Below are 18,812 nucleotides of genomic sequence, written 5' to 3' on the forward strand. Positions count from 1 at the left end.
TGCTGGCCCTGTTTCCTCCTGGAGGGTCCCTGGGAATCAGCAGCAGTAACCCCACACTGCAGAGAGCCATTCTGCCAGCAGCCCCCCAAATCTGCTTCCCACTCTGCATTCTTACTCAGGGTCAGCCCCTGCAGCAAGAAGTTCACTTTTCTGCAAGCTGACCTTGTGCTGCAGCACATGCCTCAGTTGAGATGGCCACAACACACAGTGAAACACAATTTCGGAAGGTTTTAAGCACCAGCCCATACAGAGTAACACCATACCACTTCAGAAGGCTCCAAACACCTGCTCTTTATTGCTATTTAGCCCAACCTTTTATCCCCTTCATGTTGATGCATTGCACCTGTGTGCCCTCTGCTCCCTTGGGTGGTTGGTAGCACACCTGGGCACTCCCTGTCTCATCACCTTCAATGCTGCTCACATAATTTTCACATCTGTACCCATTGGGGATGGGGCTCAGCCACAGCCCCACTCCCAGTCACCACAAACTGTGTGCCCACACCCTTGTACCCATTTTCCTTGTGTGAAAGCCGTGCTGTAACCAACCGATATAATTTTTCCCATATACTTTGAGCATTGCTGAAATTCCTGGGAGTGCCTGCAGTTGTGTGTGTTTTATTTTACCAAAGGTGAAGAGAAATGCTGCTCCAGCTGAAATCAGTGCTCCTCAGACACTGGATTTTATGCTGCAGTTAAGGTGAGCAACAAATCCTTGGGACCGATCTTGTGACCTACCCAGTGCAGAAGCACAAAACATAAAGCAGCAGCAGGATTTCTGTTCTGTTTTCCACTTTTTCTGGAAAGATAATTTTATTTTTTTCATGTAACTGATTACACAAGGTGCTTTGTTTGTCATCCTGGTGAGCAATGGGGCCTTTGATGGAAGCACCATAACCCACTTTCCTTCCTCCAGCTGGAGCTCAAATCAGAGCAAGGTTCTGTACAAGAACAAAGGGAAATTGCAAACCTGTCTCCGTTAGCAGAGCATCACAGAGCTCCTTTCCTGACTGCTCCAGCAAGCGTCTCAAGTGACATAAAATGAGCAAATTGAACCATTTTTGTGTTAGCACACAGTCACAGCAATGACACCAGCCAGGGGTGGACGGAGAGCTGGCATGATGCAAAGATCTGAATCTGCCCTTGTACCTGCATCTCTTTTCATGAGGTGAATAAAAGCTGAGTCAAACCTGAATCATGGTGAGCAGGAACCGCAGTAAAATTACTGAAAAAAAGTCACTCCATGAATTGAAAGAAAAAGAAAAAAGGGCTATCTATTGGAGTCCAAAAAGTGGATCAATAAGGACAGGAACATCTTGTGCCAGCCATAGGAAGCCCTGTGCTGGGCTTTGCTAGTTAGAGAAGAGGAGGCAGAAAGGCAGACCCAGGAGGGAGCAGGAAAGTGAGCAGGGCCAACCCCAGAGATGCCAGGGAAGCAGAGGATGATCCGTGCCTGAGGCAGTCACACACTTCATTAGCAATGAGTAGTTGGACATTGCTGGGGAGCAGGAGACAAAATTCGGACTGAAAGGCAACCACCGAGGGAGAAACGTGCATAATTCTGGGGGATAAGAATAATTTGGGTCAGGCCACGAGTAAGCTGCTTTCCCATCTCGCTGAGCCGGTCCCTGCCCTGCTCTGGCCATGAACTGAGTGGTCCAGGGCACATCCTGCCCGTGGGATCCCACCTGGCCCGGGGGACACGGGGCATCCTCAGCACATCCTGACTGGGGGATCCCACCTGGCCTGGGGAACACGGGGCATCCTCAGCACATCCTGCCCGTGGGATCCCACCTGGCCTGGGGGACACGGGGCATCCTCAGCACATCCTGCCCGTGGGATCCCACCTGGCCTGGGGGACATGGGGCATCCTTAGCAGTCCGAGGAGAAGGGGAGGTGGGTGCAGGCCACCTACACTCCTAACCATCCTGGCTATCCTCTCAGCAGCCCTGGGAGGATGAATAGGTCAACCAAACACAAATCCGAAAAAACTTAGATTTTCTTCCATCTCCCACCTAGGCTGAATAGCAATCATTATCATCTACAACCTTAAACTCACCCTCCTCAACTTCTACCTATACCCTATAATAACTGCAACTGTTCTCCTCACCCTAAACACAATGAAAGTCCTAAAGCTATCAGCCCTAATAACGGCACGCACCAAAATTCTGTCACTACTCCTAACCCTGCTCTCTCTCGCAGGACTCCCTCCCCTGACAGGATTCCTGCCAAAATGACTTACCATTCAAGAACTGACTGAGCCAGACACAGCCCCATCAGCCACACTTATCTCCCTCCTTTCCCTGCTAAGCCTGTCCTTTTACCTTCGTCCCGCATACTGCACAACAATTACAAACCCCACGCCGCCTGGCGCTGCCAAGGACAGGGACAGGGGTGCCAGCAGCCAGGCGGGGGATGCAGGCCAGCATCCCAGGGCAGGGCTGGGGAAGGGGGGATTCCATCCCGGAGCCTATCGACCGCAGAGGTGCCAGCGGGGGCTGCTGTGTGCTCCCCAGTGCGGGGGTTTTGGGGCTGGCGAGACGCAGCCGGAGGATGCTCCGCGCTCCCTTGGCCGCTCCGGGGCTGGACCAGCCTCGGCAGCGTGCGCCTGCGCTGCCAGCCTTCCTCCCCCTCCCGCCGCCGCTCCTCCTCCTCCCGCCGCTGCCGGCCCCTCCTCCCGGCTCTCCGGTGCCGGCTGCCGGGGCCGGCGGGGCCGCGGTGCGCCGGAGCCCCGGGGTTATGCGCAGGGCCGGGGGCAGCCCGCGGCCGGGGCTCGCAGGTGTCCGGCAGGAGCGGGGGGCGCTGAGCCCCAGCAGCACCCCCGGCCCCGGGAAGGGCTGAGCGGGGGAGGACGAGGAGGAGGATGATGCTGCTGAGGATGCTGAGGATGCGGCGGGCCGGAGGGTACCCGGGCAGCGCCTGGCTGTGCTGCTGGCTGCTGGGCTGGCAGGCGGCCGCCCTGCAGCTGCCGCCCTGCGAAGAGGTGAGATTTCCCGAGTGCTCTTTGGGTTTTCCCCATCCGTAAGGGCGGGTGGGGGGCACGCACCGGCTCGGGAGGAGGGTGGTATTCCAGCCAGGGGTATTGCTGGCTCCCCAGAGCTGTCCGGGGGATGGCAGAGGGGTCAGACCCACGGGGAAGGATTCTCTGCGGCCGAGCCCCCCGCACCCCGAGCGGAGCCGCTCCTTGCCCGTCGGTCGCGATCCGCTCTCCCCACTCCCCTTGCCCGTGGTGATCCCTGCTCCTTTCAGTACATGGAAATAGCAAAGTCCTCCCTCCGAACCAAGGGGGCTCGCCCGGCCTCGCTGTTTTAATAAATACCGTGTTGGATCAGCGCAAAGGTGGAGAGTGAGGGAAGGATGGTGTGTGATGTCCCGCCCGCCCGGTGCCAGCTCGGTGTGTCCGGGGCTGAGCCGGGCTTGTGGCATGGCGAGAGAAACTTTCCGGCTCTGTGCTGCCGTAGGAACCCGACCCTGGCGGGAGTCGGTGTGTTCGGTGTGTTCGGAGCGGGGACGCTCCGCACGGCTGTGCGGGATGCGGGGCCGGACAGGGATGCGCAGCCCCGGGTGATCCCTGAGGTTTCCCGGGGAAGGGACCTGGGCTTCATGAAGGTTTTTTCCAGGGTTTCCAGCCTTACTCCTACATGCAGGGAAATCCTCTCTGCTGCTGTTAAAGAGCAAGTGGGTCTTTGCTGTGTTTTAAACCAACAGTAGAGGTGGGGAGACTGGGTATCAGCATCCCGAACAGGTCTGGGTGGCCGGAGCTCTGCTCAGGCAAGCAGAAACCTGTGAGTGCATTAACAATGGTCAATCCTCTTCCTTTCTAACCCCCTCCTATCTGAGGATGCTCTGGGACCACAGCTTCCCCAGTTTACCTCTTGCATTGCACCGTTTAGCAAGAGTGAATTTGTGCATTTTCAGAGTGGGCTCGGGTGGGTGGCTGCAGCCAGAGGGGAGCACTCGGCTGATGAAGGGTCCTGATCCATGCTTGGAGGTTTTTGCAGCTTGGGACGTCCTTGGCTGGGGGTGCAGAAGACCTTCCTGTGGCGAAGGAGAGCGTTTCTGACCTGGGGAATATTCTCTCTTTGCCTATGAAATTTCCTTGTTTTCTTCCAAGTGGCAGAGCTCAGCGCTAGCCTAGCGTGGGAAATCTTGCAGCAGGGAGAGGTGATGTCTGGCAAATCAGTGTCTGCTTTGGGCATGTTTCTCCTAAATGTTGATCATTCTCAGGGCATGTTTTTCCTAAATGTTAGTCATTCTCAGAGAGAGGAATTTATGCAGCCACCTGCTTTAAATTACCTATCTGCCTTTTCAGCTAGTGAAGGGAAACAGGTACTTGTAGGGCTGTTTTCATCCTAAAGTCTTTGCATCAAAAAAATGAACCTCTGCAGATGGTTAAAGGTGAGAGCTGAACCTGTGCAGTGGTACCAAAAGTATAGAGCTGGTATTTTGAGCATCTTGCACTGGGCTTTAGGTGTGCAAATTCTCTCTGGAGCCCCACTCCTGTACACCTGTGGATCTGGACCTGTGTGCTTTTGCTTTCTTTTCAGAGAGGCTGACAATGTGTTTTACTTGAGTTGAGTGTTCAGAGACAGCCCTCACTCACAGGGTTAAAAAGCTGTGTGTTGCTTGTGCTGGGGTGTGTGTCCCAGGAAATGTAATTACAAACATGCCTGGATGGAGACAGAGGGGAGGAAAAAAAGGGAGCTTACAAAGAACCAAGATAGCAGATGAGCTGCTTTACAAAAGGGAAGAACAAAAGTTAGTATTTTTTGTCTCAAAACGTGTCCATTTGCCCTAGTTCAGTCCAATTTGAGTGACCTGGGTGTATTGCCATTTACAGCCTGATGGGACTGATTTGGGCAGACTCAGACAGGGATGAAGTTGTGCCCTAAGAAAGCGCAGCCTGTCAGAGGGCATTGCAGTCCTTTAAAGACTTGGTAAATGTCCTTTGTTTTACACCCAAAAGCTCTGAGAAGCACAAGGCTTAATGTACTGACAGGTAGTTCATTTTCAATCTATAGGGGATCCTTCTTTAGCAGCACTTTCCCCACTCCTTCCTTGACTACTTGTTTTGGGTTCCCTCACTTATGACAAATACAGATATCTGCTGGTTTGTGAGATTTCTGTGCTGGCACAACATTTGGAGCAGTGGGATCTCTGGCTGTGCCTGAGGCTCTGTGGTGTTCTCATTACATAGATAGTAAAATAATAATGTCTAGCAATGTCACTTTCCAGAAACCTTTTTGTCATTGACTCCATTGGTCAGGGACTGCAGCAATTGAGCACACTGGATTTAGGAGGGGTGTGTTTGTGCTGCCAACCAGGGGTACAAGCAGCTTCAATGAATGCTCCTGTGAGATTTTGGAGTAAATTGACACAGCCATGAGCTTCTGGCACAGCAGTGCTCAGCTCAGGCTGTGATGGTCATTTACATCATGAGCCCTCCCTGAGCTCTCCAGTGCCAGCAGCGAATTTAAAGGGGATTTGTGCATCTCCAAGAGATGGAGACAGCCTCAGCTTGGATGGCTGGGGTGCAGAACCTGGGGAGACCCATCACTGCTCCCTGTGCCTCTGGTGACCTGGCAGCTCGGATTAGGGCGGTGGTAGAAGAATAAGTATTTGGTGAATTCCTTCTGCTGTGCCAGTGACGATCAGGGTACTCATGCAAATGTTTCATGCGTTGCATAAATTATGACTTTGAGTGGAATTGATGACACCCATGCTTTTCACTGCCATTAAATACACATTAAGCTGTTATCTTGGAAATTATGAGGTATTTATGCCAGTCCCCCTGCTGCTGCAGGGACAATGGTTGTTGCATCTTATATTCCAGTGTTTTGTGCTTTTTCTTTTCTGAACTTTTCAACTGAATGGGTCTTCTTCAGCCTCCCCTCAGAGATTCACCCAAATCTGAGCAGATTTTGCTTTTAGGACATTTGATACTCAGCCTAAACGGGTCTTTTCTTCATTTCCTCTTTCCCTGAGTTGTTTTTTGCAATAATAATAAAAAATTGAACTCCCTGATTGACTCTTCTCTTGATTCCCGTTCAGCCAAATTGCTTTCAAAGAGAGATACAGAGTATCCTGCTGGCAAAGATGTTTTCTTTCATACTCCTGTGCAACTCTCAGTTATTATGCAGATTGAGAAGTGCCTCTGACATTGATAATAAATGTGATTCTGATACACTGCATGGTTTACCTGCTGTTTTAGTAGACAGGTAAATTAAAGGGTAATGCTAAATGCTCTCTTTAAGGGAATGTATTTTTGCACTAGTCTGCTAGAATCCTTATTGAAAAGACAAAAACAATACAAGAAATGTTCCTGGAAAATAAGAGTCTTATAAAATCACTTGAAGGCAAAGGCATCTTAAGAATAAAGGAGGAGCATGAAATTGAACTTGGGTCAAGTAAGGGAGATTTGGTGTGTTGAAATAGTGCCAATTCTCATGAGGAGAAAAGGTTAAAAAATCTAGTATGCCTAAGCTAAGTGTGAAGTATTTTTAGTACATTAGTATGTTAAATCAGGATATTAGATACTGAGCTAAGCAGTGTGGGAAGCAAGGTGAAATTCTGTATTTGCAAGTAAAGGATGGAGAGGAGATGTGTCAGTCCCGGAAAGGTGTCACATAAGCCAGCACACCTGTCACACATGGCAGGAGTGACAGGGATGTGCTGGCAGGAACCTGGATATCTGAAACACCTGAATATCTGAATATCCTGTGCTGTAAGTGAGCTGGACCTGCTTGGGAAGAGGTTTGGAGTCACTGCAGAAGGCTCTGTGGAGGCAGCACATGTGCAGGTGGTGAAGCAGTTTGGGTGGGTGATTAAAAGGAAAAGAGAAGAATAAAACCTGTCAGAGGGGTTGTGTGCCCTGTCATTAGCACTCAGGAACCGTGAATGCTGTGTTTGTTCTGCGGCTGGTTAATGAGCACACAGTGATCACAGCAGAGGGTGGGGCTGTCTTGGTGAGGAGGGAGTGACTTAACAGAGCAAGAAAAAGAAGAATTATCCCATGTGTTAATGCATGGGATAGAGAAAATTAATGAGATGCAAATCTATGGGATAAGGTGGAAATAAAAATGACTTTTGTGCACTTGAAAGGCTAAATGTTTTTATTATTAAAAGGTAATAATTTTTTATTTTTATGTAACCATAGACAACCTTTGGGTTGATCGAATACAACCATTTGATTTCTGTTGGCTTTAAAATCTTTGAAGGGATTTGCTCATTTAGGAAGGAATTCTCCCTCTAAATTGGTTTCCTTGCTGCCCCTTATTGGTACCCTCATCCATTTCTCTGAAGCATCTGCATTTGCTGTTTTGGCAACAGAGCAGGTGCTACCTATACCAGCTTCTGGAATGATCCAATGTTGTATTCCCTAATTTCTAACCACCTTGAGAGATTTTAGACACAATCTATGAATGATTCATGGTCAGAAGAAGAGGCTGGGGAAAGGTTCCTGCACAGACCATTTTATTTCTTTCACGTCTTGCTACATGAATTTTGTGTTTGTGAGGGAAAGAGAAATGTACAGCTTCCATTTTCCATGGTGATGAAGGGTCATAAAGATGAGGAAAGAGGAGCAAAAAACAGGCTACAAAACTGCTGACAGTGAAGCTGATGGAGTGGAAACACGTGCACAAAATGTGAGGAGACAGATGCTAAAACACAGGTACCACAGCAGAGAGCACAGGGGCAGACCAAGGTGGGGGAAGCTCAGGGAGATTGGTGAGGTGTCAGAAATGAAAACCTGGGAAGGAAGACAGATGCTGGCATAAAAGCTGGATAGTGAGCCATGGCTGTAATGATTCAAGGGTAAGAGATTTAGTCATAGTGGAAACTGCTGTAACAGACCATAAACTCAAAACAGGAGTAGCCATTAAACCAACACAAGATTGCATTTCTTCCACCATCAAATATCACTGGATCATTCAGGGTGAGATTTATCATTTATAAAGAAGGCCATGATTTTATTTTCTCTTTTCCCTCATAGGCTGAGGCTGAGTGAGAATGGGAGCTGTGCTGGGACTCCTGACACATCCATGAATCGTGGAGTCAGGATTACCAGCCAGCCAGGGGCCGGGATGGGTTTTTGCAGGATTTGGGCTCTCAGCTGCCTCATCCAGGCCATGTTTTCCTCCAGGTGTTGGTTGGGAAGGCTTTGGCAGCGCTGTGTGGTGCTTTATGCCAGGTCAGAAATTCTGGGATCACTTGAAGGGAACCTTTTCCACGAGCCTGAGCGTGTGTCAGGGAAGGTGTTGGCAGGGCTCCCACAGACTGCAGTGACCCTGGGGCAGAGCCAGGGGCTCCCAGACCTGCAGGGCTCAGCAGGGAATGCCATCACTGCAGGCTTCCCTGTGTCATAGGGTAGGTTGCTGTCAGCACCTGCTGAAGGAGGTAGTGAGCATCAACTAAGTAGAAATAAACAGATTAGAGGAGAAAAGATAATGGTTGGTAAAAGGAAAAGCAGCCTTGAGTGCCTCATGCTTGAGAGGAAAACAGTGTTTAGGAACAGGTCCCATGTGTCTCCCAGATGGTGCCAAGGTTTTTCTAGGGGTTGCTGCTGTGAAGGTCCAATGTTATTATCCTGTTATTATCCATCATGGCCATATCTTCCCCAACTATTACATCTACTAGGAAAAGAGTGTCCTGCTCACTAGCCTTTGTTAATACCTTAGGTCTTACCCTGGACCAGAAAATGTGTTTAGATTTTGATTGCTGGTACTGGGAACATTTTGGTTTTCAAATGTTTGAAAACAAAACCCTCTGGTTTTGAAGGAGAGAAATGGATAAACCCTCCCTTTTTGTTTTTTTTTTTTTTTTTTTTTTATTTTAACAACCATCTTTTAAAGCAAACAACAAACAAAACCCTTTCAAGTACAAAGCATTGTCTAAATCTCATAATGACCTTGTTTCACCAGCATTGTGATACTCTCTGTGATAAATAGTGCCAGACAGTAATCACTGTGCACTTGGGACATGGCTCAGAGCTGATTTAAGATGATCTAGGACGACGTGTGCAGCTGAGCTGCTGGCTCTGCTGTGTTGGTGCTGATGATCCTGCCACTGTGCTGAGTCAGAACTGATGCTGATTTGGCTGCAAACTCACCTGCCATAAGGGAAAAATAAACCTAAAATAAGGCAAAAGAAAAAAAAAAAAAGGGGTGAGGGTTTAGCTGGGTGAGTGTCAGAGATGACTCAGTCAGGGTTTAGGTTCTGGGGTGTTAGAAGTGATACAGGTGGCTTTGGGATCTACTCAGGGGCACAAGTCTGGTCTTCTTTTATGTCTAGAACATAAAGTTTTGGTGGAATAGAGCTGGCCTGGATTTACACTGAGATAATGGCAAGGGGATTGCATTTTGTCATGTAGGAAGAAGAAAATGCGAGCTGTGTGTTAAAGGTGTGAAAGAACTGGATTGTTGCTCTCTGTTGTGCTTTGATTTAAGAGACACAAGTGCTGTCCCTGCAAGGAAAGGTATTTGCTGGCTGCAAGACGTTTTCAATGAAAAAAAAACAATAGTTCCAGATGATGGTGTATTCCCAACTGGAAAATTTCTTTGGCATTGAGTTTTTACTGCTACAAAGAGAAGACAAATCACTCATCCCATTGATATGGAATTAATCTTACTTGTTGGTGTTTTGTGGTCAAGAACACAACGCACAACAGAGGTGATTTATGGTGATACTTGAAGACTATTGGAAAGTACCTACAAAAACTCATAGGAACTGTTATCTGGTGGTGAAAATGCTGGCTAACTCAAGTTTCATTTGGTTAGATTTTGTTTAGATTTGTACCTCCACCTTAGAGGTACAAATATTTTCCAGGGATAACCCACAGGAAAGTGGCTCAGGGTGTTTGGGATTGGTTAAAAGGCTGTGCCCACCCTGCCAAGAACAGGAGCATCAGGAGAAGATATTCCTGCAAACAAGATGAGCAAGTCCATGACTGTGGGCAGATCCCTGGCCCTCCTCCAGCTAGCAGGGCTGACCCAGTCAAAAGAGCTATTTTCTATATGATAATTACCAATGTGGGCTACTAGTGCTAATCTTATAATCCAATTTGTTGAAAAACCCTTGCTTTGGGGAGAGGGTGAACTTTCCCTCTGAGGTGGAACTGACCTGAACATGCTTAGAGGTGTTTTTGATGTAATGAATATGGTCAGAAAATTGAAATGCATTAGATAACCTAGCCAGAGGGAGGAGAAATGGGGAGTGCAAAACCTGGAGATGACATTAACATAATTGCTGCTGGCTTGGTAAAACACAGGACACATTTAATAGTGGAGAAATCAGTGTCTAAATTGATTGTACTGCCACAGAAAACTGAAGTGTACCAGGTGGTGACTGTAGCAGCAAACTGAAGGGTAAAGGTGATTTAGACCTGAGCTGTTGACTCTCTTCAAGTGTTAATTTCCCACGGTGTTTCCTGTGGTGTATGAAATCCTCCTGGTTTTGTACTCGCTCTCTGAAGTTTCTTAAAGGAAAGCCTTCACACAGGCTGGTGGTGTTTTATACACACAAGGGTGCTGCTGTGTCTTTGGAGAGATGTACAGCAGAAATGGATGCTGGCTGATTTTTCCCAGGCTTTTATATCCATGGCTCCCTCCTGCTGGCAGGTCAACAGTGCTGATCAAATGCTGCTTGTTTCTGGTTAAGCTGCTTTTTATCTCCAGCTCTGTGGCTCCCTGAAGCAAATGAAGAAAAGAAAGATTTCCCAGGACAGCTCTTTTCTTCTCCATTCTGTTTGTTCTTATTTAATCCAATTTTTTAAAAAATTCAGACTTCTCTTGAAAGGCAGGCATGAGGGGCTGTAACCAGGCTTTCTTCATGGCAGGGTTCATGCTTGCACGGGGGGACTGCGAGCTGATGTTCATCTCAGGGATGCTGGGGCCAGGCTGCATGACGGAATTGGAGTGGGAAATGAGTCAGCTCATGATGCTGCACCTTCCTCACAAGCACCTGCCCTGCAGAGCTGCTGATGAGCAGCTTGTATTCCTTGTGATGAATGTCAAGTGTCCTGATTAGTGGGAGAGAGGCTCTCCCCTAGAGCTGCTCAAGTAACAGCTGAACCCATTCCAGCTCTTTGCTTTTCCAGAAGTTCTGACAGGATGACTGTCAGTTAATGCTTGGCTTTGGTGCTGAATATAGGATACACATGTGCTCTGAATTCTCCTTTTGTAGCTAGAAGCCCACTGCTCTCTGTGTTAGCCTCTGCACAGTGAGGCAGTCGATCCAGAGGCATTTCTCCATCCTCCATCTCCATTTCACCAAAGGAACACATCCTGTGGGAGTCAAACCATCCTTTCAGGGAGGCACTGACCAGGTATCACAAACAGCTCAACACTGAGCCTGAACTGCTGCTGAAATAGCTGTGATCAATGATCACACTCCCATTCACCCCAGCTGAGAGGGGGCATAATGCCAAACCAAATCAATTCCTGTATCTTCTTGTTTTGCAGTATTTTTAATAGCACTTAAAGCCAACTCTACTTAAATGTTTGCTGGCTCCTCTGAAAAGTCATTGCTTTGCAGTCAATTCCAGCTTTTAAATTACAAAAAATCCCAAACAAGCCAGCTGGTTTGCTGTATTGTGATACTGACCTGCAAATCTCTTGAACTGCTTTGCTAAACAAGGGAAAAAGATCTTAAAGCCTCGTCATGTGCTCATGCAGGAATCACAGCTTTCGTTGAAAAGGTGGGAGAAAAGAAAAGTTAAGTTGGCTCCTCAGTATGGAAGAGTTGAAAATGTGAACTTTGAAAATCTGTAAAGTTAAATGAGGTGGAGCTAAGCTGCATAGTGTTTTAAGGTCCTGTGGCACTTAAATAGGTTATATGAATTTGATGGGGTGGAAGCAATGATGCCTGACTCAAGGTTTTGGGAGGCTTTATGTGGCTGTTACTGAAAGTACAGTTTGATTAACAAACTTTGACATGATTTAAATTTAGCATTTACACTGTAGATAGTCTGATGGGAAGAGCCAGTAGTGCTCCATTGGGCACCACACATGCTAGAAATAGGAATAAATTACTGGGGCAATCACCTGCTCTCCATAGGCAGTCTCTAGCCTGCTGAACAGGACAGACCTGTGAAAAATGCATATTTTATGATTGGCTTTTCACAAATATTAAAATGAATATTATTTGTGTGATGTTAGAAAGTTATGCTATATTAATTTTCTTAAGTAATGTGTTAAATATAATTTTAGGTTATAACATAATGTTAAAATAGAAACTATGCTATGGAAGATACTTATTTTAAAGAAAAAAGTATCTCACAGCGAGATAGCAGCCACAGGACACCTGAATCTTTCAGAGAAAGAGAATTTATTGCTCCATTATCAGAAGAAATAAACTTCTTCCTGCCTTGCTCAGTTCTGAAGACGCCCTTAATCTTAGGATTAAGAGGAAGAAGCTGACACTGGCCAGACAGAATCCTGTGTTTGAATGGAATTTATGCATCATGTATGAGGTGTATGAATATGCAACAGGTTATTGTTTTTAAGGGTTAATCCTCTGTTTATGTGGGTCCTTTTTCGGGCTCATTTTGCCCAGAAAAGGCACCCGGCCATCTGTAACTCTTTGTTTCTATTTTCTCATATTGTCCTGATTCAAATTTTCCAAATTATTATTACTCTAATTATATTGCTATTTTTATAACCATTCTATATTCTATTACTATTAAACTTTTAAAATTTTAAAAGCAAGCGATTGGCGTTTTTCAGAGACCCAAAGAGCTCTGGTCCCTGGGCTGTCAGTGTGTCCCCCTGGCATGGATTTGCCCATGGCAGCTGGCACAGCATGGGACACTGCAGTAGAAGCTCTTGATGAACTCTGGAATCCTGCAGTTAGGCAGTAAAGATGAGAGGAGGCGGTTTTGTCATGGGATGAGGATAACTGGGTCCTTGTTAGATGTTAGGAAAGCAGGTAGCACCCTCCTTGTTCTTCAGGACAGCAGAAAATCAGCATGAAGAGACCTTGTTCCAGTGATCCATGCATAGTCCAAGCATGTGTGTGCAAGTAACACAGGGCAGAACCAGCATTTCTACCATAAAAAGAACTTACCTTGCTTTTAATTGTACAAGTTGAGCACCTAGCTTGACTTTAGTGTCTGGCAGAGACATTCACCATTGAAGATTAATGTTTATCATCCTGAAAGTGATTTTTCTGTTGAATGTGCCCATTTTTTCCCCACTGGCTACAGAGGGATGCTGGCTTTTGCCAGGTAGATGCTCAGCTTTTAGTTACCTGAAGCACAATAAGGAGGCATCAGTGGCATCAGTCCCCAGTGTGAGCTGCATTGGCTGTTACACAAGCCCCAGGGTCACTGTGCAGCACTCTGTAAGCTGCAGGGGTGAGGGTGCTTTGATAAGCTGGGACATCACAGCAGTGCAGCTGGGTCTCTGCAGTGACCTAATTATACTGGAGAAGGGATCTAAATCTCTGCCTCTGAACTGCTGAATTAGGAGGGAAACACAGCAGGAGCACAGTCTTGGTCCTTAGTTCTGGAGAGCTGTTTGTGAGCTAAAAAAAGAGTTTTTATTGCTTTGCCTTGTAGCAGCTTCCTACCAAAGGTGCATTATCACACAGCAGGGTCCCTTCCTCTCCAGGAAATAATTAACATCAGGGTAAATTTCTGTATTATACATGCAGGATACATCTATGTCTGTCTGTCTGTCTATCTCTAGACACACACATTTAAGCCTGCCTGTAACGATCAGCTTGTAATTTGTCCAACGGGCTAGACCTTGTATTTGAGTTTAATTCACACTGCAAAAATGCAGCTGCAGGATTTTTCATGCCTTCCCATGTGTGTGGTTACCGGCTGGATGCATTGCCCAGGCAGGTGAAGCAGCTATGAATGCATTTCTCTCTTTGTGTCCCAGACTGGCACATTCAGCAGCAAGGGACAGCTGTGGAACTGTGCCTGAGCAAAGCCCTGATCTCTCCCTCCTGCCTTTCCCCCAGTCCTGGCCTGATGAGTCACTGCTGATTGATTTGACTGATGCAGCCCTTTTGATAACACATTACCCTGCCCTGGAACAGGGTTTAATGGGGTTAGGGACAAAGCTCTGCCTACTGCTGTCGCGCCAAGCTCATCCCTCACCAGGCCCTGGCTGGATGCAAGAGGGAATCTTGCAGCTCTGGGCACTCTCTAGCTGCTAGAAATGCTAACAAATTTGGATTTGTAGCTGCCTAAGCTTCCTTAGCCCTGTGGGTAAATCTGGACTTCTGAGGAATAGTGCACTGAGCAAGGCTTGGCTAGACCCTGCTGCTGGAGGTCGTTTCAGCTGCAGTCAGCAGCACAGACGCAGAAAAGAAGCTGAATGTAGCTGATGGCCAAGTTAATTCTAAGATGTGTTTTCTCCACTGTTTACTTAGCTCAGGCTGCCTTGGGCTGGTAGTTTCTCCTTGGTTTTATTTATTTATTAGTTATTCTTGCAGTGGAAATGGACTCTGTGGGCTTGGAGACAGCCCTGGAGGGCAATATGGGATGAGGCTTGCTCATAATGTACAATGTTACATATTTCTCTTTGTCAGGCTGTGATTTAAGATATTGCTTTGTTCAATGAACAGGGTTGTTGCACATAAGGCAGTTAAGTGCTCACAAAGAGCTGCTCCTATCCTGGGATGAGTGGTTGCAAGTCAGGCAGAAGTTCCCAATTTAAACCTCCCAAGCATGATGTCCCTCTAGAGTTACAGGTGTCATCAGTCTCTATTTTGTCTTTTTTTCCCCCCTCTCAAAATGGAATATTCATAAAAAAACATACAGCATTTCCAAACGTGAATATTGATAAAGATTCAGCTAAAATTTTTAAAGAAAAAAATGTCTTATTTGCTATGGGGTTGTTTTTTTCCTTTCCTGTTTGAAAATACTCAGCCATCTGGTCAGCAAACAAATAAAATGCTGAATGATATTGGCAGCAAAAGATCCATTGAAAAACAATGAATGGGAGAAGGGAACAGTTCACAGTTTCTGTAGCCTGGTGGGTTTTGGTTTTGGAATGTTTTTTTTTCCAAAGAGAAGACTCCTGGATAAAATTTGTATTTGTAAAATGCAGAACCTGGTAATAATCTTCAAATGCAGCTTGGCAAAGTATAAAGTCAATGAAGTTATTTTTATTTTTACTTCCTCACAAGGATTAATTAGGTTTGGCAAAAGAAGCATGCCTTTCCTTAATTTTCAAAATGCTTACTTTGTAGTATTACATGTAAATGCAGTATTATATATTAGTGTAATATAGTAAGTAATACTGTATAGAAGTGTAACAAAGCCCTGTCTATAAATATGTTTGCTGTCAATGTGACCACTTTGCTTAAAATTGTGGGAGTTTGAGTGCACATCACTTGTTTTGACACAAAACTGGCCAATACTTGTAGCTCTTCCTTTGGGGACTTTGGTAGAGGAGATTTTGGATTGGGCTAACATTCCCTTCCACACTGAAGGTTTATTTCACTGATTCTCTCCCTGGCTGCACCTAAAATCCAGCCCCTGAGGAAGTCAAAGCCTGAAGGGAACAAGCTGAGCCCAGGAGTGAGCCAGACCCATCCATCCCATGGAGAAAGGGAGGAGCACGCCAGGAGCTCATGGATGTGGGTCACCAGTGATGAGGGAATGAGGGATGGGTTTGTCACACCCTGCCCTGGGCAGCACAAGTAACTCATGGACATTTTTTCATGTAGCAACACCTCTCAGGAGAAAGGGAAACGTGGAGCAAATGCATTTGGGAGGAAATTGTGGAGGAGGTGACAGGGCAGAAAAATGATACAAGATCAGACAAGTGAGCATCACATCACCCAGGCTTCCCTCTAGTAACTGTGTTGTTCCTTTTCTAATAATTTTCTGGTGCCTGCTGTGAAAAATTCTTACACCTAATGGAAAGTGATAACCAAGAGCAGAGGGACAGGAGTGGAGGCTTTGCAAAATGCTCGTGCATGTGCCTGCTTTTAAGCACATGAATAATTCCTCTGAAGTTTGAAAATGACTGCCTTATTTAAGATGAACTTGATGTTAAATACCATCCTGGATTAAAGTCAGGGAATTCTGTGTATTACAGAGTCAATGCTCTGACATAACTGAGATATATTATTGAATTTAAATCTTTTGCCTCCAGTAAGTTGAGGATTTTGCTTTAGGTTCAGTGTTGAAAAGAAAAAAAATTGATTGGTGTTAAGAATGTTTAAATGTTAAGTCAGTTTGGTTTAATTTCATGCTCTTTTGTGGGTTTTCGTAGAAATTTTTCTTCTGTATATATTCTGCAGATGTTTTAAGACTAACTAATAATGTCCTCCTATATGGTTTTTAAAGTGGAATTTGTGTAGCAGATTGGACAGGATGATGCTGTGGGACTGCTGCAGGAGGGGAACTGCAATGAAATGGGCTGTGTTGACTCCTCAAATGATTAAATCTGGCCATAGTTCAGGTCCTCACAGGATTAAAGCTGGCAACTTGTAAAATATTCTTACCTTTATCCTTCTCTGCATGAACCCCCTGGGAGCCCTGTGAGGATGAGGCAGTTTGGCAGTAGAGAACTGAATCACTGGAGATGGATTTTCCCTGCGGACACTTTATTTGCACAAGTTGAACCTGGTTCAGAGCAGTGGCTCAGTGAGGAAGTGGCGGTACAGAAGGAGAGGCACAAACTCCTGGATGCACTTGCACGTGCCCAAAAATATTAATGTTGAGCTAAATTGTTCTCTCAGATTGGAGGTAGACACATATGCTACAGAATTTGTCCTACCATTTCCTCCATCTGGTCAGTTTTTCTCAAGTACATGGATATAATTTCCTCACTGAAGTTATCAGCTCAGGTCCTCATCTGAGGTAAGTTATTTTGTCCTACTCAGCTCTTTTATATCTGATGTAGCTCTAGTTTGTGAATTCTACACATCTCAGGAGTACCCAAAGTGTGGGCTTGTCTGTGTCCTTTATTTTGAGATGATAAAAAGGGACCCCAATTTATCATCTTGTCTTGCATCTGGTAAAGAGAGGCCATGACAAGGCATGAAAAGAAGTGAGTTCATTTGGCTGGTGCTTCAGGAAGCAGTGAAATTTGCCACTGTGTTGGTGTTCAGAAGAACAAGGAGCGGAAATAAAAAGGAAAAAGTTGTCTTGGGAGATGGGAAACTCAGTGCCCAGGGGAAACCTGGGCTGAAAGTTTATAAATCTGTTGAGTGGAGACTGCCTGGATGTGCTGGCTCACCTTGGAGCAGCTTGCTGTCCATCTCAGGCCTGGGATCACTGACTCACAAAATTATTTGGGTTGGAATGGACGTTAAAGACCCTCTGGTCCCATCCCTGCCATGAGCAGGGACACCTTTCTTTAGACCAGGCTGCTCAGGGCCCCCTCCCAGCCTGACCCTGATGGCCTTGAATCCTTCACAAACTAAAGCTCAGCAATTTTTTGCAGTGGCTTAATTAGAGCCACTTGGGATACTGCAGGTACCTTGGGTAATTGCTTTCTTAGGATTTGCTTCTGGGCTATTAAATAGTTATACCCTGAACCCTTTCTGTGCAGATTGCCTTCTGAATAGGCAACAGTCAGCAACATCCATGCTCAAAAACCAGAAGCTTCTCTTTTCATTTATGAGTCTTAAGCCCTGAATAGCTGGGAATAAAACATCAAGGTTGAAAAGGAGGAGGAATGAATAAAATCCAGCATATTAAAAGTTATAATTAGAACTGTGATCAACTTTGATACTGTCAGGCCTGTTCGACTGTAATAACAGAGTAGCTCTGAATAAAAAACTTCACCATATTGGTAGTGAAACATGAATCTTGTTCTAGGAGAACATTTTGGCTGATTGCACAGTGCCAGGGTGTGTGGATTGAGATACAGCTCGTGGGTGGCTTATCTGGTGTCCATATGCACGCAGCGTTTGCATAAGGCGTGCTGTAGACTTGATGGTTGGGAATAACAGGCACTAATATTTACTTTGCTGAAGAGAAAAGCTGGGTTTGTGTCTATGGAAGTGACCTTGTGCAAAGAGATCTCTGCCAGCCTGGATGCTCTGTATGGATGCTGCTCTGTTTGTGTGGCAGGGAGGGACACCCAGACAGATGGGGACTGTCCATCAGCCCCAACATGTGGGGACACCACTGGTGCCACATTGTCATTGTCCCCTCTGCAGGGCACTTTGCTTTGTGCTCTTACTGGTGAATACCAAATGACAAAACAGCATTAAGTGAGCTTTCTCCTTTACAGTTTTGTAGGTAGAAATTTATGGCAGTGGGCAGGTGTGGCATTCCCATTCTCTGGAAAAATCCCTTTGCCCAGGATTTTTCTTCTGGGAAGCTGAGAAGCCTCAGAGAAAAAGGAAAACAATTCTTATCTCATTTGCTTCTCCTCTGTTTTGCTCATGTGGAATGTGTTTGGAGATTGTTTACCCACAGGTGATTGTTTCATTGCATTCTGCTGTGAATTGTTTGACTTACTGGCCAATCAGGGCAAATTTGTGTCAGGACTCTGGAAAGAGTCAGGAGTTTTCATTATTATCTTTTTAGCCTTCTGTAAGTATCCATTCTGTATTCTTTAGTTTAGTATAGTATTCTTTAATATAATATAGTATCATAAAATAAAATCATAATAAATGAGCCTTCTGAGAACATGGAGTCAGATTCATCATTCCTCCCTGCCACGGGGACCCCTGCCAATACAATAGGCAGGGGGAAATAGTATAAAATTACACCTCTACATCTCTTTTTGACTTTTTAAAATTGCTATAAAAGACTGTATAAGGGATAGATTTCCAGTAATTAACAAGGCAACTACTTAAGCCATGAATAGGATGCCTAAATATTGAGAGTTAAAAAGCTG

At 45.8% G+C, this 18,812-nt stretch overlaps 1 protein-coding gene across 1 annotated transcript in view; it reads left to right on the plus strand.

Moving 5' to 3' along the window:
- Positions 1 to 2,725: 2,725 nt before the first annotated feature.
- The window catches only part of ELAPOR2 (endosome-lysosome associated apoptosis and autophagy regulator family member 2), a 101,824-nt gene continuing 85,737 nt past the window's right edge, over positions 2,726 to 18,812 (plus strand). Inside the window, exon 1 of the mRNA XM_063153775.1 lies at positions 2,726 to 2,980. Coding sequence (XP_063009845.1) covers positions 2,861 to 2,980 — 120 coding nt within the window. The 5' untranslated portion in view covers positions 2,726 to 2,860. The remainder of the gene's footprint in view (positions 2,981 to 18,812) is intronic.

This window comes from Melospiza melodia, chromosome 4, assembly GCF_035770615.1.
Source record: "Melospiza melodia melodia isolate bMelMel2 chromosome 4, bMelMel2.pri, whole genome shotgun sequence".
Classification (NCBI taxonomy): domain Eukaryota; kingdom Metazoa; phylum Chordata; class Aves; order Passeriformes; family Passerellidae; genus Melospiza; species Melospiza melodia.